Source organism: Anolis carolinensis, unplaced genomic scaffold (genome assembly GCF_035594765.1).
Source record: "Anolis carolinensis isolate JA03-04 unplaced genomic scaffold, rAnoCar3.1.pri scaffold_15, whole genome shotgun sequence".
Lineage (NCBI taxonomy): Eukaryota > Metazoa > Chordata > Lepidosauria > Squamata > Dactyloidae > Anolis > Anolis carolinensis.
In genome coordinates, this window is record NW_026943826.1 from 13,382,500 (window position 1) to 13,403,681 (window position 21,182).

At 43.4% G+C, this 21,182-nt stretch overlaps 2 protein-coding genes across 2 annotated transcripts; both read right to left on the minus strand.

Moving 5' to 3' along the window:
* Positions 1-4,326: 4,326 nt before the first annotated feature.
* On the minus strand, positions 4,327-7,176 carry LOC100559222 (arylacetamide deacetylase-like 3). Its single transcript, XM_003229186.3, has 3 exons — positions 6,480-7,176; positions 6,306-6,369; positions 4,327-5,760 (listed from the first exon to the last, which is right to left on the minus strand). Exons 1-3 carry the CDS (start codon positions 6,628-6,630, stop codon positions 4,998-5,000), a joined length of 978 nt encoding a protein of 325 aa, XP_003229234.2. The 5' UTR covers positions 6,631-7,176; the 3' UTR covers positions 4,327-4,997.
* A 6,597-nt stretch (positions 7,177-13,773) lies between these two features.
* On the minus strand, positions 13,774-16,615 carry LOC100559025 (arylacetamide deacetylase-like 3). The gene is made up of 3 exons (XM_016998454.2): positions 16,307-16,615; positions 16,133-16,196; positions 13,774-15,573 (listed from the first exon to the last, which is right to left on the minus strand). Exons 1-3 carry the CDS (start codon positions 16,455-16,457, stop codon positions 14,799-14,801), a joined length of 990 nt encoding a protein of 329 aa, XP_016853943.2. The 5' UTR covers positions 16,458-16,615; the 3' UTR covers positions 13,774-14,798.
* Between the last annotated feature and the right edge of the window lie 4,567 nt (positions 16,616-21,182).

Sequence of the window (21,182 nt, forward strand, 5' to 3'; positions counted from 1 at the left end):
AGTATTACATAGAAAATTGGGTTGACCGTTGAGGAACACGTTCCTCATCGTCCCCCAGATGTTGAGATACACTCATGAAGAGCTAGTATTACATAGAACATTGGGTTGAGTGTTGAGGAACACGTTCCTCATCGTCCCCCAGATGTTGAGATACACTCATGAAGAGCTAGTATTACATAGAACATTGGGTTGAGTGTTGAGGAACACGTTCCTCATTGTCCCCCAGATGTTGAGATACACTCATGAAGAGCTAGTATTACATAGAACATTGGGTTGAGTGTTGAGGAACACGTTCCTCATCGTCCTCCAGATGTTGAGATACACTCATGAAGAGCTAGTATTACATAGAACATTGGGTTGAGTGTTGAGGAACACGTTCCTCATTGTCCCCCAGATGTTGAGATACACTCATGAAGAGCTAGCGTTACATAGAACATTGGGTTGACTGTAGAGAAACGTGTTCTTCATCATTTCCCAGATGTTGAGATACAATTAGGTAGTTGTGAGTCTTCCGGGCTGTATGGCCATGTTGTAGAAGCATTGTCTCCTGACGTTTTGCCCACATTTATGGCAGACCCCTCAACCTCTGAGGATGCCTGCCATAGATGTGGGCGAAACATCAGGAGAGAATGCTCCTAGAATATGGCCATCCAATCCGGAAAACTCACAACAACCCAGTGATCCGGGCCATGAAAACCTTCGACAACACATCCAATATGAATCCATTGCTTTTGCTCCAGACCCCAGAACAGGAGAGAATGAACTCGCCCACTCCTCAATATGATATCCTTCAAATATATGGGTATCGCGTTCTCTTCCTCTTTCTCTCTCTCTTTCTTCCATGAATAAATCCTACTTTGAAAAAACCTGATTATCTGACAAATCTTTGACACGGCTGTTAAAAAAACTTCAGCTCCCATCATGCCCCGGGAGGGAGCGCAGAGGCTCCTTCCATGCTTGTGCCACACAAAGTGCTACTGGGAAAGCGAGTTCCCATTTGGCTGATTTGTGAGGCCACTCACATGCAAGTAGAGTGCCACTCAACCCCATTCGCACCCTTTATTAGCTCTCATGAGCCGGAAAAATCTGCCTGTTATGATCCATGTCGGCTAAGGCTTTGGCTGCCCCACATCGGGCTTGTTTGCATGTATTTGGTAGTCGGAACGTCCGAATCACCGAATATGGTATCCTAAAATGATATCATGCACACCCCTACTGTGGATTTGCCCACACGCCATGGACTCTGCCTCAATTAGAGTGCCGCTACTATTATTTGTATTGGGTAGGACTTTTCCTGCCCTGCAGTGGGCTCGTGTTCGTAGTTCTAATAAAACTCTAAGACATCCTTCAACTTTGTCTGAAGTTGGGAAGCCTAGAATAACTCAAGATGCCCAATGGAAGTCCAAGAATGTCCTGATACAAGTCATGGTGGGATTCCATATCCACGTCGAATTGCTCTTCGTTCTTGTTGAAGAAATGTCCAAAAGAGATCCGTCCTTTGGACTCTTCCTTCTTCACTTCCGAGCTCTGCCCTCACCGCCCACGTGACGAGTCTCTTTTGGACATTAATTAAGGGCAATTCGACATGGATATGAAAACCCACCATGTTCTGCACCTTGCCCTTTTCAGTGAAAGAACTCTGATTTGACAACAAACTGCACATCCCAAGATCCTGTAGAACCTAGCCATGGTGTTGTAGTGATCTCATGGTCTCGGAGAGGACACAGATCCTTCTAGAAGTTTCCAACCAGCACGTTTGGGAAGAACAGTTCTCTCTGAAGAGAACGTCAGGAGAGAGCAATATGATCCCTGAAACAAATGGGTCTGGATTTGGTACAACATGACCCCTTATTTTAACCCCATCCAACTGGGCGCTTCCAAAACTGAGAACTAGAACCATGTTGGCAGGCTGGAAATCTGAGCCGAAGCTTCAAAACCATCCGTCCCCATGAGCTGAGTCAAAGCCACCCATGCCCTTCAGAAGGCCCGTGCCGTGGGGTGACACTGAGCGAAAGGAAGCATCCAGACTATGACACCGCTGAAACATGTACACAAAGAGGGGCGTTAAGATCAAGAGGACTTACCAGGAACCCTCCAAACTTGAATAAGGTGTGCCAAAGTTGTAGCCTTGTGGGGTATTTGATTCCCGGGGGAATGTCTAGCCTTCTTTGATCCAGATAAACGACCCATGCGATCACTAAGAAGAGAGCCAGAAGGCTAGCAGACAACACAGGCATCCGCAGAGTGGTAAGGAATCCCATCCTCTTGACTAACAAGCGCGGAAGAACTCTCCTTTCTCCTTGGTGGTTTCTGAGGTTCTGCACCCCTTGGGTCTCCCCATTTAATAAGGAACTAATTACCAAATGCCACCCCATGCCCAGACAGCCATTAATTAATTAGGGAGTGCCTGATTATACCCGATGTATTCCGCCCTTACCATTTATGCCACGATGCCTTATGTCAAGGAATACATTATGTGTATTCAGTGGGCACCCTAGCGGGGAGTATAGTATCTTTCTAAATAGTCCTGAAACCTGTCAGTAATCTCTCTTGAAACATTATGGGTTCATCAGATATGTCTGACCAACAATGCTGCTACATTGCCGAGAAAACTGATTCAGTCGTTGTGTGCGTTGTGCAAGTGTCTTCATACTCGTTCTGGTTGTATTGGTGAGTTTGTTCTAGAAGCGATGTCCTACCAATACTGCTGTCCCACCCGATTCAATCGATTCCATTTACAATAGTTTCCCATAATACTCGTCCCTTTCTCAGTCAATGATCTTCCTACTGGCTAAACCAACAAGCACAAAAGGGGCGTTCCTCAGCCCAAAGGGCATTGACTTGTTTCGATATGCACCGGGAGGAATACGGAAAACGTATTCATGCAGTTGATGAAATTTCCCAATGCATTATTCATGTCTGAAGTTAATGTCTAAGGGAAATTTATTCGCTGAATACACCTATTAAGGAAATGTCTTTTAATTAAATGAATGCAAAAGAATGATGAGAGTTGGGTGTCATCTGCATATACATGGAATCATACTTCAAATCTCCAGATGACCTCTCCCAGCACTTTCATGTATGTGAGGGACCCCACAGGCCAGATTCGGTTTGGGACCTGCCTACCTTAGAGACTGCATTTCCCCCTATGAACCTGCACGATCTCTTCGCTCGTCGGGGGAGGCCCTCCTCTCGCTCCCACAACCCTCGCAGGCGCGGTTGGTGGGGACAAGAGAGAGGGCCTTCTCTGTCGTGGCCCCCCAGCTTTGGAACCTGCTCCCTAGGGAGATTAGGCTGGCCCCCACCCTCCTCTCCTTCCGGACAAATCTGAAAACCTGGCTTTTCCGGAAAGCCTTTGATGAGTGACTTTTGTTGGTTTAAGATGCCTGCCTATGTAATAATAGACCCACTGATCTGCCCTTTTATTGTCACTATTGTCATTTATAGTACTTTATTGACTATGTCAATTATGTAACTATCTCCTCCCGATTTGACACATTCACCTTTCGGCCCCGACTTGTGTTTGATATACCTGTTTTAACATTTTATCTTGTAAGATTGTCCTTTTGATTGTTTTACCGATATTGTTGATTTATTGTTATAAATTTGTGTTTTTGTTTTGATTTTATATTGTGATGTTGGGCAAGACCCCATGTGAACCGCCCTGAGTCCCTTCGGGGAGATGGGGCGGGGTACAATAATAAAATATTATTATTATTATTATTATTATTATTATTATTATTATTATTATTATTCGACCATTTAAGTCTACCATCTAAGAAATAGCCAAGTTAACTCCATATACTATATGCTCTTTAATAACTGTGAAATAAGCCGACTTCCGGTGGGAGAAGCTGGTTGTGATCCGTATTGGGTAAGCCTTTGACTGCCCTGCACTGGGTTTGATTTTGCGCATTGGGTAGTCGGAATGTCCGAATCACCGAATATGGTATCCTCAAACGATATCATGCACATCCCTACTCTGGATTGATGTGTTCTAGCTCAGGCTGGATCTACACTGCCATATCATACTAATTATTAAAGCAGATAATACACATTATATGAGTCTACATTGCGATATAACCTGGTTCAAGGCAGACAATCTGGATTTTATATGGGAGTGTAGAAGCTGTCACTTGCCCGTGGGATGTGAAAGAGCCAAAGGTTGTCTTCTCCTCTCTCAAGTGGTGAGGTGTGTGTGTGTGTGTACCTAAAAGCCAGTCGTCTATATACTGGAACCTCATTTTGTACTATTTGCTTAGGCAAGCAACCTTCAGGGGCGGTAGGAATGCTAAACAACAAAATTAAGCAACAAATCCAAGTAATGCCCACCTGTTGCAAACAAACATGAACCCGTCTCGCCACTCAAAGCGAGTCATTCGGGGGGAAACAATTGTACAATATTGTTGTGGAAGAAGAAGGAGAGATGTTGTGTCGTGTTGATTTTCCACCTGACAGGATTTGTGTGTTCCTGTGCAATACCAAATAAAGTGCGCTCGGGAAGATATGACATATAAGGTAGACATATTGATCAATAGTCAAGAAAGAGCTGTCATAGCAAATCTATTGACTTGACTAGTTTTCCACTAGTTAATAGATACACGAGTACAAGAGTATGTCTTCCTACTCACTAAGCTGCCTTCTCCATCTCCTTGATGCTTATCCTCATGGGATTTATCTCCTTCCTCTGAAAGCCTGTCCCTATAAGGTTGACCTCCTTCTTCTTGATCGTTGTCCCCACAGGGTTTGGGCTGAGTATTTGATCTTGCAGGGTGTATCACATGCAACATAAGCAGATACACTGAGTCACACAGGAGAGAGGAAGTGTGTATAGATTTATAGTATATATATCTACTGTAATTGAGGCAATCAGTCTACTTGCTCCATCTATCTAAAGTGGAACTTAGCATTTGGGAAAGCAACAAAGGAGAGAATTTTTCTGGAACGTGACCCTACAGCCCGAAAAACTCACAGAAAGCAAAAATAGAAGATGTGTCTTATATTCTGTTAATGAAATCAGTTACACGTCGGAAATGGATTTGCAGAGTTGGGAATTCCAGGAATGGATTGTGAAAGCCGTGGAATCCGTCCTCGACATGATACCACGTCACTGGGACTCCGTTGTCCTCCAGTCGCTTCTTGTACAAGAGCCCGTCGTCTCGGAAAACATCGTACTCGCAGGTCAGAATGAAAGTCTTGGGGAGCTGTCGGATCATGTCATCCTCTGCTAACAGCGGGGAAAACATGGGGTTGGTTGATTCTTTGCATTGTTCGTAAAGTTCTGGGATAAACTGAGGCCACTCCATGGGCACGTAACCCTGGCCCTTGAATTTTTCCGGGATGAGGTCGGGACTGACCCACTTCTTGTATTTCATCCAGACGTGTTTGGGTAGGTGAGCGTTCCTCATGACACCTTCCACGTTGAACTTCTTCCCCGTCAGATACATCATGCCCATCTTCAAGGCCCTTTTCTTGAACAATATGGGGACTCTCTGGTTCTGCTGATATGAAGGCAAGTTGAAATCGACAGCCTGGAAATAGGGATAGATTAAGACCTGAGCACAAGGCTTTGGGAGATCCGTCCTGGCCGCCAACTGTTGACAAACGACGGTAGCAAATGTCCCTCCGCTACATTCTCCGTAGAGAGCTATGCGATTCGGGTCCACTCCGAATTCCGCAGCATTTTTCAAGAAGTGTGCGGTAGCCGTGCAGCAATCCATGACTGGGATCGGGAAGGGATGCTCTGGCGCCAAACGAAACCTGAAGCAGAAGCAAGAAACCGTCTGAATATGTAACTCTACAGGATAACGTTCTCTGGATTTTAGGATGTTTCCCCCCCTCCATTGTCAGTTTTATATGCTTCACATATTACGGATTACATGGGTAGAAGTTCGGTCAACATCAGGCTAATGGGGGCTAATGGGGATGAGGACAGTGAACAGTCTTAAAGGGAAACCCAGCGTAGAATGTGTAGGACCTTGTCATCAATATCTGGTGGAAGCACACCATGGAATCGAGCTGGAAGTCATAGGAAATGCGTCAAGAGAGACATTCCCTGGAATATCTAGCTCCTCCAGGATGGCCATAGGGTCAACTTGTGGTGGAATCACACCATAGAACCGAGTTGGAGGAGAGGGAAAAGGCTTAAGGAGAACACACTCCTCCCTGGGTTGGTGGCTCCTCCAATGGGAAGACGGCTAGTTGAGGAATGGATCATGGAGACAAGTCTCTTGGAAAGGGAATGGATTGAATAGTGTGGGAGAACGTATATCCTATACGACCAGAATGAGGGTGAAGTCACTTACGCAATGTTCACAGTGACGGAATCAGTCTCCTGGGAAATGTAGCGGCATAATGAGTCTCCCATCCCTGAAAAACACATCATGTTTCAAGAGAGATTATTACTGATGAGATTCATGACTGTGTACATAGAAAGATCCTATATACTCCACCCGAACCCTGTTTCCAGGAGAACTTACATATATTTCCGACAATGGCACCACCTGCAGGAATGACAACCACTCCTCTTCTCATCCCAGAAGGAGTCGTTTTGGGCCAATACACTCTGACCGGAACGCCATCAAAAACAAAGTCCTTGATTGTCAGTGTTGAGCTCCTCTTGGATAGCATTAGGCTAGCGGCCCTATCCAAAAATCTATCCTTATTCTGGATGCCAAGTTTTTCTAAAATGAATCCCTGTTTATAGAAAAATATAAAGGTGAAATTGATGTCACCAGGACCTGTTGACTTATGCAGCTTGAAAGATAATACATCTCTTGAGTAGAAAATTTAGGAAACGCTGATAAGGAATCACCAGATCAGAACAAAGGAAGTATGTATGAAATAACTTGCGTGTCCATGCTTAAAACCTTTGACTATAAAACCCACCGGAGCTGCGTCCTCAGTGTGTGGCACTTGCTCACCCGAAAGAAGGATTCATTCAACTAAACCTATTGTACCCGATCTCCTCGCTACTTTGTGTCTAAATGGATAGAGAACCTTGGAGTTTCAGGTTGCCTTTTTGGAAGAGACACCTTGTCTGAAGTTGGGAAGAGCGGGTTCAATGAAGAATAACTCAAGATGCTCAATGGAAGTCCAAGAATGTCCTGATACAAGTCATGGTGGGATTCCATATCCACGTCAAATTGCTCTTAGTTCTTGTTGAAGGGAAGTCCAAAGAGACCCGTCCCTTCGACTGTTGGTTCCACACTTCCGAGCTCTGCCCTCACCGCCCACGTGACAGGTCTCTTTTGGACATTTCCTTCCCCAAGAACTAAGGAAAATTCTTCCTGGATATGAAAACCCACCATGTTCTGCACCTTGCCCTTTTCAGTGGAAGGACTCTGATTCGACAACACACTGCAAATCCCAGGATTCCATAGGGAATATCCATGGTGTCGGAGTGCTCTCACGGTCTCGGAGAGGACACAGATCCCTCTAGAAGTTTCCAACTAGAACTAGAACCACTTTGGCAGGCTGGAAATCCAAGCCGAAGCTTCGAAACCATCCGTCTTCATGAGCTGAGTCAAAGCTGCCCATGCCCTTCAGAAGGCCCTTGTCTTGGTGGGACGCTGAGCGAAAGGAAGCATCCATACGATGACACCGCCAAAACGTGGACACAAAGTCACATAGAAGGGCATTAAAATCAGGAAGACTTACCATGGCCCCTCCATATCTGAATATGCCGTGCAAAACCCGTAGCCTTACGGGGTATTTGATTCCGGCGGGAATATCTAGCCTCCTCTGATCCTGATAAAGGGCCCACGCGATCACCAAGAGGAGAACCAGAAGGCTGGCATACAACACAACCATCCCCAGAGAGACAAGGAAGGCCATCCTCTTGACCAACAAGCACGGAAGAACTCTCCTTTCTCCTTGGTGGTTTCTGAGGTTCTGCACACCTTAGGTGTCCCCATTTAATAGGGAACTAATTAAGTCATGCCATCCCCTGCCCACACAACCATTCATTGAATCGGAAGTGGCTGATTATGTCCGATGGATGCTGCCCTTACAATTTATACCACGGTGACCCGTGTGAAGGAATACATTGTTGTGAATGACATGATGGGTTAATCTAGCACAGCGGTTCTTCTGCACTTCACTTCGCTTCACTTTATTTCTTAATTAGTCGCTCTCCACCAGAGTGCTCCGAGCGACTTACAATTTAAAATATCATTCCACAATATAAAAACATTCAACATAAAAACATTCAACAATGACTATTTGGCAAATTAGATCTGATTTACTTAAATGCACAACCAAACAGCCAAGTCTTGAGCGCTTTTACAAAAGGCCGCAACTCCGACATTGCTCTAACATATGGAGGCCATGAGTTCCACAGAATTGGAGCATCGGTCGAAAAGGCTCTACTAGGCCTTGTAGCTTCCAGGTGTACCTCCCTAGGGCCCGGTACGTGTAGGAGATTTTCCTGGGAGGATCGAGGTGACCACGGATGGAAAAAAGGAATGAGATATAATGGTCCTTGGCCATTTCGAGCTCTAAATGTCAGGACCAGTATCTTGTAAAAGATCCAGGTAACCAATGCAGTTGTTTCAGAATCGGTGTAATATGGGATCTTATAGATGATCCCGCTAGCAGCCTGGCCGCCGCATTTTGGACGATTAGGATCTTCTGGGTTTTTATCTTCGGAAGGCCGGCGTATAAGGCGTCACAATAATCCAACCTAGTGGTGACAGTTGCATGGATTACCGTTGCCAATGCTTCTGTCGAAAGGTAGGATGCCATTTTCCTTGCCTGACGAAGATGAAAAGAGGCCAGTGATCTGGGCCTCCGTTGTCAGCAATGAGTCCAACACAACCCCAAGGCTTTTAACAGTAGCAGACGGAACCAGAACTTCCCCATCGAGATCAGGCAGTGACTGGATTAACTCTGGTGGCTGGCTGGGACAGAGTATCTCAGTTTTCGCGGGATTCACTTGTAGTCTACTCGCTCGCAGCCAACTCAACACTGCTTCCAAACACAGCTTAAAGTTCTCAGGAATCGTGGTTGTCCCAGGTTCGAGACGCAAGAGTAGCTGGGTATCATCGCATAGCTCTATGCCAAAGCTCCGCACTAGTCCAGCAAGTGGTCGGACGTAGGTGTTGAATCGAAAGGATAGCACCCTGGGGAACTCCACAACCAAGGCAGGAGCTCTCAGAGCTTTGGCCTAGCCACTCCACCCTCTGTCTCCGGTCCCGGAGAAACGAACCATTGAGAAGCTAAACCTGGTACACCAGACATAGCCAATCAATGGATCAGCAAGTCATGGTACACGGTGTTGAATCTTTCTAAATCGTTCTGAAACCCATCAGCAATCTCTCTTGAAACATTATGTGTTCATCAGATATGACTGACCAACAATGCTGCTACATTGCCGAAAAAACCAATTCAGTCGTTGTGTGAGTTGGGCAAGTTTCTTCCTAGTCGTCCTGGTTGTATTGGTAAGTTTGTTCTAAAAGCGATGTCCTACCGAGAGCGCTCTCCCACCCAATTCAATCAATTCTGTATACAATAGTTTCCCAGAATACTCGTCCCTTTCTCAGTCAATGATCTTCCTACTGGGGAAACCAACAACCAAAAGGGGCATTCCTCAGCCCAAAGGGCATGACTTGTTTCGATATGCACCAAGAGGCCCAGAACATTAGTTCTCGAAAAAAATTATTGGTGCAGTTGATTAAATTTCGTGTTGCATTATTCATGGCTGAAGTTAATGTCTAAGGGAAAATTATTTGCTGAAGACACTCATTAAAAGAAATACCTTTTAATTAAATGAATGCAAAGGAATGATAAGAGTTGGGTGTCATCTGTATATACGTGGCATCGTAATCCAAAACTTCAAGGAAGCTCTCCCAATGGTTCCATCTATATGTTGATAGGATGCGGAATAAAACAGAGCCTCGAGGGAACCCACAGGCCAGATTCAACCATTTAAGTTTACCATCTAAGAAGAAACACCCAAGTTAACTCCATATACGATATGCTCTTTAATAATAGTAAAAGAAGCTACTCATGGGGCTATTTACCTCAAAAAAAGAATCCTACAATCTGACCAGTCAAAACAAAACTAAAATAAAATGTATGGTCCCGATCTCTGCAGTCCCTCATCCATGTTGGAGAAATTATTACTATTATTATTATTATTATTATTATTATTATTATTACTATTATTATTATTATTATTATTATTATTATTATTATTTTATGACACAGCAAACAAGATAGATACGCTGGATTTCATATCACAAAATCACAAGTCAAACACTTCCCAATAATAATAATAATAATAATAATAATATCAAGATTGAACTGCAAAGACTCTGGCAGAAACCAGTGCAGGTGGTCCCGGTGGTGATGGGCACACTGGGTGCCGTGCCGAAAGATCTCAGCCGGCATTTGGAAACAATAGACATTGACAAAATCACGATCTGCCAACTGCAAAAGGCCACCCTGCTGGGATCTGCACGCATCATCCGAAAATACATCACACAGTCCTAGACACTTGGGAAGTGTTCGACTTGTGATTTTGTGATACGAAACCCAGCATATCTATCTTGTTTGCTGTGTCATACAACGTCGTTGTGTCAATAATAATAATAATAATAATAATAATTACTCCAACTTAGATGAGAAACTGCAGAGATCGGGACTATACATTTTATTTTAGTTGTGTTTTGACTGGTCAGATTGTAGGATTATTTTTTTGAGGTAGAAGCATACCATAGAATCATGTTGGAGGACATGGATACCCCACAATCTCCGAGGATGCCTGCCATAGATGTGGACGAAACCCTATTATTATTATTATTATTATTATTATTATTATTATTATTATTATTATTATTGGGAAGTGTTTGACTTGTGATTTTGTGATACGAAATCCAGTATATCTATCTTGTTTGCTGTGTCATAATAAAATAATAATAATAATAATAATAATAATAATAATAATAATAATAATAATAGTAATAGTAATTTCTCCAAGTTAGATGAGAAACTGCAGAGATTGGGACAATATATTTTATTTTAGTTGTGTTTTGACTGGTCAGATTGTAGGATTATTTTTTTGAGGTAGAAAGCCCCATGAGTAGCTTCTTTCACTGTTATTATAGAGCATATCGTATATGGAGTTAACTTGGGTGTTTCTTCTTAGATGGTTACCTTAAATGGTTGAATCTGACCTGTGGGGTCCCTGGAGGCTCTGTTTTATTCCGCATCCTATCAACATATAGATGGAACCATTGGGAGAGCTTCCTTGAAGTTTTGGATTACGAGGCCACGTATATTTATTTATTTACAGTATTTATATTCCGTCCTTCTCACCCCGAAGGGGACTCATATGCAGATGACACCCAATTCTTATTTAATTAAAAGGCATTTCTTTTAATGAGTGTCTTCAGCAAATAATTTTCCCTTAGACATTAACTTCAGCCATGAATAATGCAACGGGAAATTTAATCAACTGCACAAATAAGTTTTTTGAGAATCATTGTTCTGGGCCTCCCGGTGCATATCGAAACAAGTCATGCCCTTTGGGCTGAGGAACGCCCCTTTTGTGCTTGTTTGTTTAGCCAGTAGGAAGATCATTGACCAAGAAAGGGACGAGTATTTTGGAAACTATTGTATACAGAATTGATTGAATCGGGTGGGAGAGCGCTCTCGGTAGGACATCGCTTCTAGAACAAACTCACAAATACAACCAATCCGAGTAGGAAGACACCCAACGCACAGAACGACTGAATTGTTTTTCTCATCAGTGTAGCAGCATTGTTGGTCAGTCATATCTGATGAACACATAATGTTTCAAGAGAGATTACTCATGGGTTTCAGAACGATTTAGAAAGATACTATACTCTTCACTAGGGGAGGAGGCTGATATAACTATATTCAAACTAATTCTTTTGGCTTCCTAAAATGGATCGCGGGTTGAAAGGGTGGACCTGGGTACACGTCTACATGGAATGGTTCATTTTCAGGGATACTCAGCTATTTCAGGAAGCATATTAGAGGCTTATTTGATATATGCAAATCAGTGTAAGTAGAGCCCCGGCTATCCGACTTCTGCTCATCCGACACTCCGGTTTATCCGACTTCCGCTCATCCGACACTCCGGATTATCCGACGTGTGGGAGGAGGGAGGGAGGCAGGCTGCAAAATGCGACAGCTAGAAGGAGGAGCCTGCCGCACTGTCGCCTTTGCAGCCTGCCCTCCCTCCCTTTCTCATTCACTCACTCACTCACTCACCTGCCTTCTTTCTCCCTCTCCCACCTTCTCACTAAGACCCGGCTGGTGAGTGAGAGAGGGAGGGAAGGTGTGCCTGCTACTCATAGCCAAGAAGCTAAGTGTGGAAAGAGTTAATTGCCAAGAAGCCATGATGTCCTTGATGTGTGGCTGGAACTAGGGAGTATCCAGACACAAGAGTTTGTGCATAATTGATTGCGTCAGTTCAGTTGAGTTCTGTCTGCCTAGAGTTCAAGTCAAGATCCGTTGGAGAACAAAACAGTCCTGTGTTTGTCTGTTTGTGTTGATTACTGCTGCATACAGTAAAACTTTGTAAATAGTCTTACCAACGTCTCTGAGTGTCTCTTCGTTCTGCGCTCCACTCCTTCCATCCAACTACTGCTGTGCTGCACATACTCTGACACGCCTTCCACTTGGAAACCAATGTCCTCAATGCGGGAGAACATGTGGGTCAAGAATAGGTCTCTTCAGCCCCTGCACTGGTCTCGTTTTCATGCATTCGGTAGTCGGAACATCTGAATCACCACATATGGTATCCTCAAACGATATCATGCACATCCCTACTCTAGATGGATGCGCTCTAGCTTTGGTTGGACCTACACTGCCATATTATACTAATTATCAAAGCAGTTAATCCATGTTTTATGAGTCTACATTGCTATGTAACCCAGTTCAAGGCAGACAATCTGGATTCTATATGGGAGGGTAGAAGCTGTCACTTGCCCGTGGATGGGAAAGAGCCAAAGGTTGTCTTCTCCTCGCTCTAGTGGTGAGCCAGTCGTCTATATATTGGAACCTCATTTGATACTACAGTAGAGTCTCACTTATCCAAGACTCACTTATCCAAGGTTCTGGATTATCCAAGGCATTTTTGTAGTCAATGTTTTCAATATATCGTGATATTTTGGTGCTAAATTCGTAAATACAGCCATTACAAGATAAAATTACTGCATATTGAACTACTTTTTCTGTCAAATTTGTTGTATTTCTTTTGGTGCTTAATTTGTAAAATCATAACCTAATTTGATGTTTAATAGGCTTTTCCTTAATCCCTCCTTATTATCCAAGATATTTGCTTATCTCATATTTCATGTTGTGAGTATATTGCACATTTAATACAAACATTCACACCTACATGTCATTTATCTCTTATCACATTTCTCCATCCTCTTCCCTTCTATATTGTCTACTCACATATCTAATATATCATCATTCTATTCATTCTATTCCCCCCTTTCTCTATCTTAAACCATTTATCTCTTTTCTCTCTCATATTTTCGAATAATGGTTTTATCTGGAACGCTTCATAATATAGTTCTAAATTTGGGATGCCCCACCCCAGATCTTCCTGGTGTGTAAAGTATATCTTATTTGGTAGTCTAGATTTCTTTTCTCCTAAGATCCATTTCTTGATAATCCTATTCCAAATATTTAATTGTCCTTGTTTAATTTCCAGTGGAAGAACTTGGAATAAGTATAATAATTTAGGTATCAGGAACATTTTAGTTGCTTTTTTTCCCCCCTAAGGTGCTCAGATTTTTGTTTTTCCAATTTTCCATATTGTTAGAAATTTTCTTCCATGCCTGTTTATAATTAATCTCCACCATCTTTCCCATATTCTTATGTATAATCACTCCCAAATATTTTATTTTCTTCTTACCCATACCCATTTCTGTTATATTATCTATTTCTCTCTTTTTTTGTTTACATCTAAATACATAATTTTTGATTTCTTTATGTTTACCCCCAATCCTTTTCAGATTTTTCAAAATCTGTTAGTATAATTTTTAATTCTCTAATTCCTATTAAAGGATGGGATAAAATTATCATAATGTCATCTGCATAAGTATTCAGCCTAATTTCCACACCATCAAATTTAAAGCCTTCTATCCTTACATTTCCTATTCCAAATTTAATCATTGTCTCCCGTAGAAATTCATGATTTATTGTATCAAATGCTTTGTATATATCCAATTTTAAAAATGCTAATTTCTTTCCTTGATGCTTATCCTCACCGGATTGATCCTCCACCTATGAAGTTGATAGAATTGTATTGGTGGTTGTTTGAGATTATTATTGTTGTATTAACTCATGGTTATTACCTTTATTGTGTTTTCACTTGTGTATATTGTGCAAATGTATTTATGTCGTTAATTCTGTGAATTATGTTGTCCCATGTGAGCCGCCCCATGGTGGCGGGGTATAAATAAGGTTTTGTTATTATTTATTATTATTGATCGACTTCCTCTGAAAGCCTGTCCCTATAAGGTTGACCTCCTTCTTCCTGATCGTTGTCCCCACAGGGTTTGGGCTGAGTATTTGATCTTGCAGGGTGTATCACATACAACATAAGCAGATACTCACACTGAGTCACACAGGAGAGAGGAAGTGTTTGTGGATATACAGTATATATATTTACCGTAATTGAGACAATCAGTCTACTTACTCCATCTATCTAAAGCGGAAGTTAACATTTGGGAAAGCAACAAAGGAGAGAATTTTGCTGGAACGTGACCCTACAGCCCGAAAAACTCACAGAAAGCAAAAATAGAACATGTGCCTTATATACTGTTAATGAAATCAGTCACATGTCGTAAATGGATTTTCTGAGTTGGGTATTCCAGGAGCGGAATGCCACTGACAGCCGTTATGCTGTGGAATCCGTCCTCAATGTGATACCACGTCACTGGGACGCCGTTGTCCTCCAGCCGCTTCTTGTACAAGAGCCCGTCGTCTCGGAAAACATCGTACTCGCAGGTCAGAAGGAAAGTCTTGGGGAGCTGTCGGATCATGTCATCCTCTGCCAACAGCGGGGAAAACATGGGGTTGGTTACTTCTTTGCATTGTTCGTAAAGTTCTGGGATAAACTCAGGCCACTCCATGGGCACATAACCCCGGCCCTTGAATCTCTCTGGGATGAGGTCGGGACTGACCCACTTCCTGTATTTCATCCAGACGTGTTTGGGGAGGTGAGCGTTCCTCATGACGTCCTCCACGTTGAACCTCTTTCCCGTCAAATACAATGTGCCGAGCTGCAAGGCCCTTTTCTTGAACAACATGGGGACTCTCTGGTTCTGCTGATATGAAGGCAAGTTGAAATCAATGGCCTGGAAATAGGAATAGATTAGGACCTGAGCACAAAGCTTTGGGAGATCCGGCCTGGCCGCCAACTGTTGACAAACGACGGTAGCAAATGTCCCTCCGCTACATTCTCCCAAGATAGTGATGCGATTCGGGTCCACTCCGAATTCTGCGGCATTTTTCAAGAAGTGCGCGGTAGCCTTGCAGCAATCCATGACTGGGATCGGGAAGGGATGCTCTGGGGCCAAACGAAACCTGAAGCAGAAGCAAGAAACCGTCTGAATATGTAACTCTACAGGATAACGTTCTCTGGATTTTAGGATGTTTCCCCCCCTCCATTGTCAGTTTTATATGCTTCACATATTACGGATTACATGGGTACAAGTTCGGTCAACATCAGGCTAATGGGGGCTAATGGGGTTGAGGACAGTGAACAGTCTTAAAGGGAAACCCATCATAGAATGTGTAGGACCTTGTCATCAATATCTAGTGGAAGCACACCATGGAACTGAGTTGGAAATCATAGGAAATGCGTCAAGAAAACCATTCCCTAGAATATCTAGGTCCTCCAGGATGACCATATGGTCAACTTCTTTTGGGAGCACACCATGGAACCGAGTTGGAGGAGAGGGAAAAGGCTTAAGGAGAACACACTCCTCCCTGGGTTGGTGGCTCCTCCAATGGGAAGACGGCTAATTGAGGAAGGGAACACTTCTTTGGAAATATGGAGTCAAGTCTCTTGGAAAGGGAATGGATCGAATAGTGTGGGAGAACGTATATTCTATACAAGCAGAATGAGGGTGAAGTCACTTACGCAATGTTCACAGTGACGGAATCAGTCTCCTGGGAAATTAAGCGGCATAGTGGTTCTTCTATCCCTGAAAAACACATCATGTTTCAAGAGAGATTATTACTGATGGGATTCATGACGGTGTACATAGAAAGATCCTATATACTCCACCTGAACTCTGTTTCCAGGAGAACTTACATATATTTCCGATAATGGCAGCACCTCCAGGAATGACAACCACTCCTCTTCTCTTCCCAGAAGGAGTCGTTTTGGGCCAATACACTCTGACCGGAACGCCATCAAAATCAAAGTCCTTGATCGTCAGTGTTGAGCTCCTCTTGGATAGCATTAGGCTAGCGACCCTGTGCAAGAATCTGTACTTATTCTGGATGCCAAGTTTTTCTAAAATGGATCCCTGTTTACAGAAAAATATAAAGGTGAAATTAATATCACCAGGACCTGTTGACCTATGCAGCTTGAAAGATAATACATCTCTTGAGTAGAAAATTTAGGAAACGCTTTATGCCTCATGGCTACTGCCAATTGCTGATAAGGAGTCACCAGATCAGAACAAAGGGAAAGGGAAGTATGTATGAAATACCTTGTGTGTCCATGGTTAAAACCTTTGACTATAAAACACCCGGAGCTGCATCCTCAGTGTGTGGCACTTGCCCACCCGACAGAGGGGTTTGTTCCCTACTACCTTTGCCTTCACTTCACTGGTGCCTCTTTCAATAATAATAATAATAATAATAATAATAATAATAATAATAATAAATCTCACAAAATATCGCATCTGATGTACGTGGATGACCTGAAGCTGTATGGGAAAACGGAAACTGAAATCCAGTCTCTGACTAACACTGTCCGAATTTTTAGCACTGATATCAGTACAACCACACTACAAACTAGAGCTGACAGTTGGCACAACAAAACATTGCATGGAAAGTTCCTTGACAAAATTGAAGGAAAAGCTGATAAGGAGAAGACCTGGCTCTGGCTCACGAATGGGACCCTGAAGAAGGAGAAACAAGGCCTGATCCTTGCAGCCCAGGAGCAAGCCATCAGAAGAAAGGCAATTAAGGCCAAGATTGAAAAATCAGCTGATGACGCAAAATGCAGACTGTGCAAGGAAACCGACGAAACCATGGATCATATCCTCAGCTGCTGTAAGAAAATTGCACAGACAGACTACAAACAGAGGCACAACTATGTGGCCCAAATGATTCATTGGAACTTATGCCTCAAGTCCCACCTCCCAGCAGCAAAGAACTGGTGGGATCACAAACCTGCAAAAGTATTGGAAAACGAGCACGCAAAGATACTGTGGGACTTCCGAATCCAGACTGGCAAAGTTCTGGAACACAACACACCAGACCTCACAGTTGTGGAAAAGAAAAAGGTTTGGATCATTGATGTTGCCATCCCAGGTGACAGTCGCATTGACGAAAAACAACAGGAAAAACTCAGCCGCTCTCAGGACCTCAAGATTGAACTTCAAAGACTCTGGCAGAAACCAGTGCAGGTGGTCCCGGTGGTGATGGGCACACTGGGTGCTGTGCCAAAAGATCTCAGCCGGCATTTGGAAACAATAGGCATTGACAAAATCTTGATCTGCCAACTGCAAAAGGCCACCCGACTGGGACCTGCACGCATCATCCGAAAATACATCACACAGTCCTAGACACTTGGGAAGTGTTCGACTTGTGGTTTTGTGAAACGAAATCCAGCATGTCTATCTTGTTTGCTGTGTCATAATAATAATAATAATAATAATAATAATAATAATAATAGTTCACATGGGGACCGAGCCCAAGAATCAACAGATAATCACAATGTCTTATTGGGACACCGATCAGGACCAGCTGCTTACACAGTGCTCTATAGACAGCTGGGATCAGCAACAACGGCAACACGCATAGGATCCATTCCCTTTCCTCCTGGGCTGGTGTACGGTTCAGACAGAGAACAAGTTCAACTAGCACCCATTCCAGCTGTCCAGATGACCCCAAAACGGGAGCTCCCAGCAAACCCAAGACATCTCCCAACCTTGTCTGAAGTTGGGAAGAGCGGGTTCAATGAAGAAGAACTCAAGATGCTCAATGGAAGTCCAAGAATGTCCTGATACAAGTCATGGTGGGGTTCCATATCCACGTCGAATTGCTCTTAGTTCTTGTTGAAGGGAAGTCCAAAGAGACCCGTCTCTTGGACTGTTCCTTCCACACTTCCAAGCTCTGCCCTCACCGCCCACGTGATGAGTCTCTTTTGGACGTTTCTTTCAACAAGAACTAAGGCCAATTCGACGTGGATATGAAAACCCACCATGTTCTGCACCTTGCCCTTTTCAGTGGAAGGACTCTGATTCGACAATACACTGCAAATCCCAGGATTCCGTAGGAAATGTCCATGGTGTCGGAGTGCTCTCATGGTCTCGGAGAGGACACAGATCCCTCTAGAAGTTTCCAACTAGAACTAGAACCACTTTGGCAGGCTGGAAATCCAAGCCGAAGCTTCGAAACCATCCGTCTTCATGAGCTGAGTCAAAGCTGCCCATGCCCTTCAGAAGGCCCTTGTCTTGGTGGGACGCTGAGCGAAAGGAAGCATCTATCCGATGACACCGCCAAAACGTGGACACAAAGTCACAGAAAGGGGCGTTAAAATCAAGAAGACTTACCAGATATGCTCCACATTTGGGAAAGCTGTGCAAAACCCGTAGCCTTACGGGGTATTTGATTCCCGGGGGAATGTCTAGCCTCCTCTGATCCTGATAAACAACCCACACGATCACCAAGAGGAGAACCAGAAGGCTGGCATACAACACAGGCATCCCCAGAGAGACAAGGAAGCCCATCCTCTTGACCAACAAGCGCAGAAGAACTCTCCTTTCTCCTTGGTGGTTTCTGAGGTTCTGCACACCTTAGGTGTCCCCATTTAATAGGGAACTAATTAGGTCATGCCATCCCCTGCCCACACAACCATTCATTGAATCGGAAGTGGCTGATTATGTCCGATGGATGCTGCCCTTACAATTTATACCATGGTGACCCGTGTGAAGGAATACATTATGTGAATGACATGGTGGGTTAATCTAGCACAGCGTCTCTTCTGCACTTCACTTCGCTTCACTTTATTTCTTAATTAGTCGCTCTCCACCAGAGTGCTCCGAGCGACTTACAATTTAAAATATCATTCCACAATATAAAAACATTCAACATAAAAACATTCAACAATGACTATTCGGCAAATTAGATCTGATTTACTTAAATGCACAACCAAACAGCCAAGTTTGCCATTTTCCTTGCCTGACGAAGATGAAAAGAGGCCAGTGATCTGGGCCTCCGTTGTCAGCAATGAGTCCAACACAACCCCAAGGCTTTTAACAGTAGCAGACGGAACCAGAACTTCCCCATCGAGATCAGGCAGTGACTGGATTAACTCTGGTGGCTGGCTGGGACAGAGTATCTCAGTTTTCGCGGGATTCACTTTTAGTCTACGCGCGCGCAGCCAACTCAACACTGCTTCCAAACACAGCTTAAAGTTCTCAGGAATCGTGGTTGTCCCAGGTTCGAGACGCAAGAGTAGCTGGGTATCATCGCATAGCTCTATGCCAAAGCTCCGCACTAGTCCAGCAAGTGGTCGGACGTAGGTGTTGAATCGAAAGGATAGCACCCTGGGGAACTCCACAACCAAGGCAGGAGCTCTCAGAGCTTTGGCCTAGCCACTCCACCCTCTGTCTCCGGTCCCGGAGAAACGAACCATTGAGAAGCTAAACCTGGTACACCAGACATAGCCAATCAATGGATCAGCAAGTCATAGTACACGGTGTTGAATCTTTCTAAATCGTTCTGAAACCCATCAGCAATCTCTCTTGAAACATTATGTATTCATCAGATATGACTGACCAACAATGCTGCTACATTGCCGAGAAAACCAATTCAGTCGTTGTGTGAGTTGGGTAAGTTTCTTCCTAGTCATCCTGGTTGTATTGGTAAGTTTGTTCTAAAAGCGATGTCCTACCGAGAGCGCTCTCCCACCCAATTCAATCAATTCTGTATACAATAGTTTCCCAGAATACTCGTCCCTTTCTCAGTCAATGATCTTCCTACTGGGGAAACCAACAACCAAAAGGGGCATTCCTCAGCCCAAAGGGCATGACTTGTTTCGATATGCACCAAGAGGCCCAGAACACTAGTTCTCGAAAAAAATTATTGGTGCAGTTGATTAAATTTCCTGTTGCATTATTCATGGCTGAAGTTAATGTCTAAGGGAAAATTATTTGCTGAAGACACTCATTAAAAGAAATACCTTTTAATTAAATGAATGCAAAGGAATGATAAGAGTTGGGTGTCATCTGTATATATATATATATATTTATTTATTTATTTATTTACAGTATTTATATTCCGTCCTTCTCACCCCGAAGGGGACTCATATGCAGATGACACCCAATTCTTATTTAATTAAAAGGCATTTCTTTTAATGAGTGTCTTCAGCAAATAATTTTCCCTTAGACATTAACTTCAGCCATGAATAATGCAACGGGAAATTTAATCAACTGCGCTAATAAGTTTTTTGAGAAGCAGTGTTCTGGGCCTCCCGGTGCATATTGAAACAAGTCATGCCCTTTGGGCTGAGGAACGCCCCATTGGGCTTGTTTGTTTAGCCAGTAGGAAGATCATTGACCGAGAAAGGGACGAGATTTTTGGGAAGCGATTTTAAAGAGGAATCGATTTAATTCGGTGGGAGAGCGCTCTCGGTAGGACATCGCTTTTAGAACAAACTTACCGATACAACCAGGACGAGTAGGAAGAAACTTACCCAACGACTGAGTTGTTTTTCTCGTCAATGTAGCAGCATTGTTGGTCTGATATATCTGATGAACACATAATGTTTCAAGAGAGATTACTGATGGGTTTCAGAACGATTTAGAAAGATACTATACTCTTCACTAGGGGAGGAGGTTGATATAACTATATTCAAACTAATTCTTTTAGCTTCCTAAAATGGATCCATTCGCGGATTAAAAGGGTGGACCTGGGTACACGTCCACATGGAATGGTTCATTTTCAGTGAT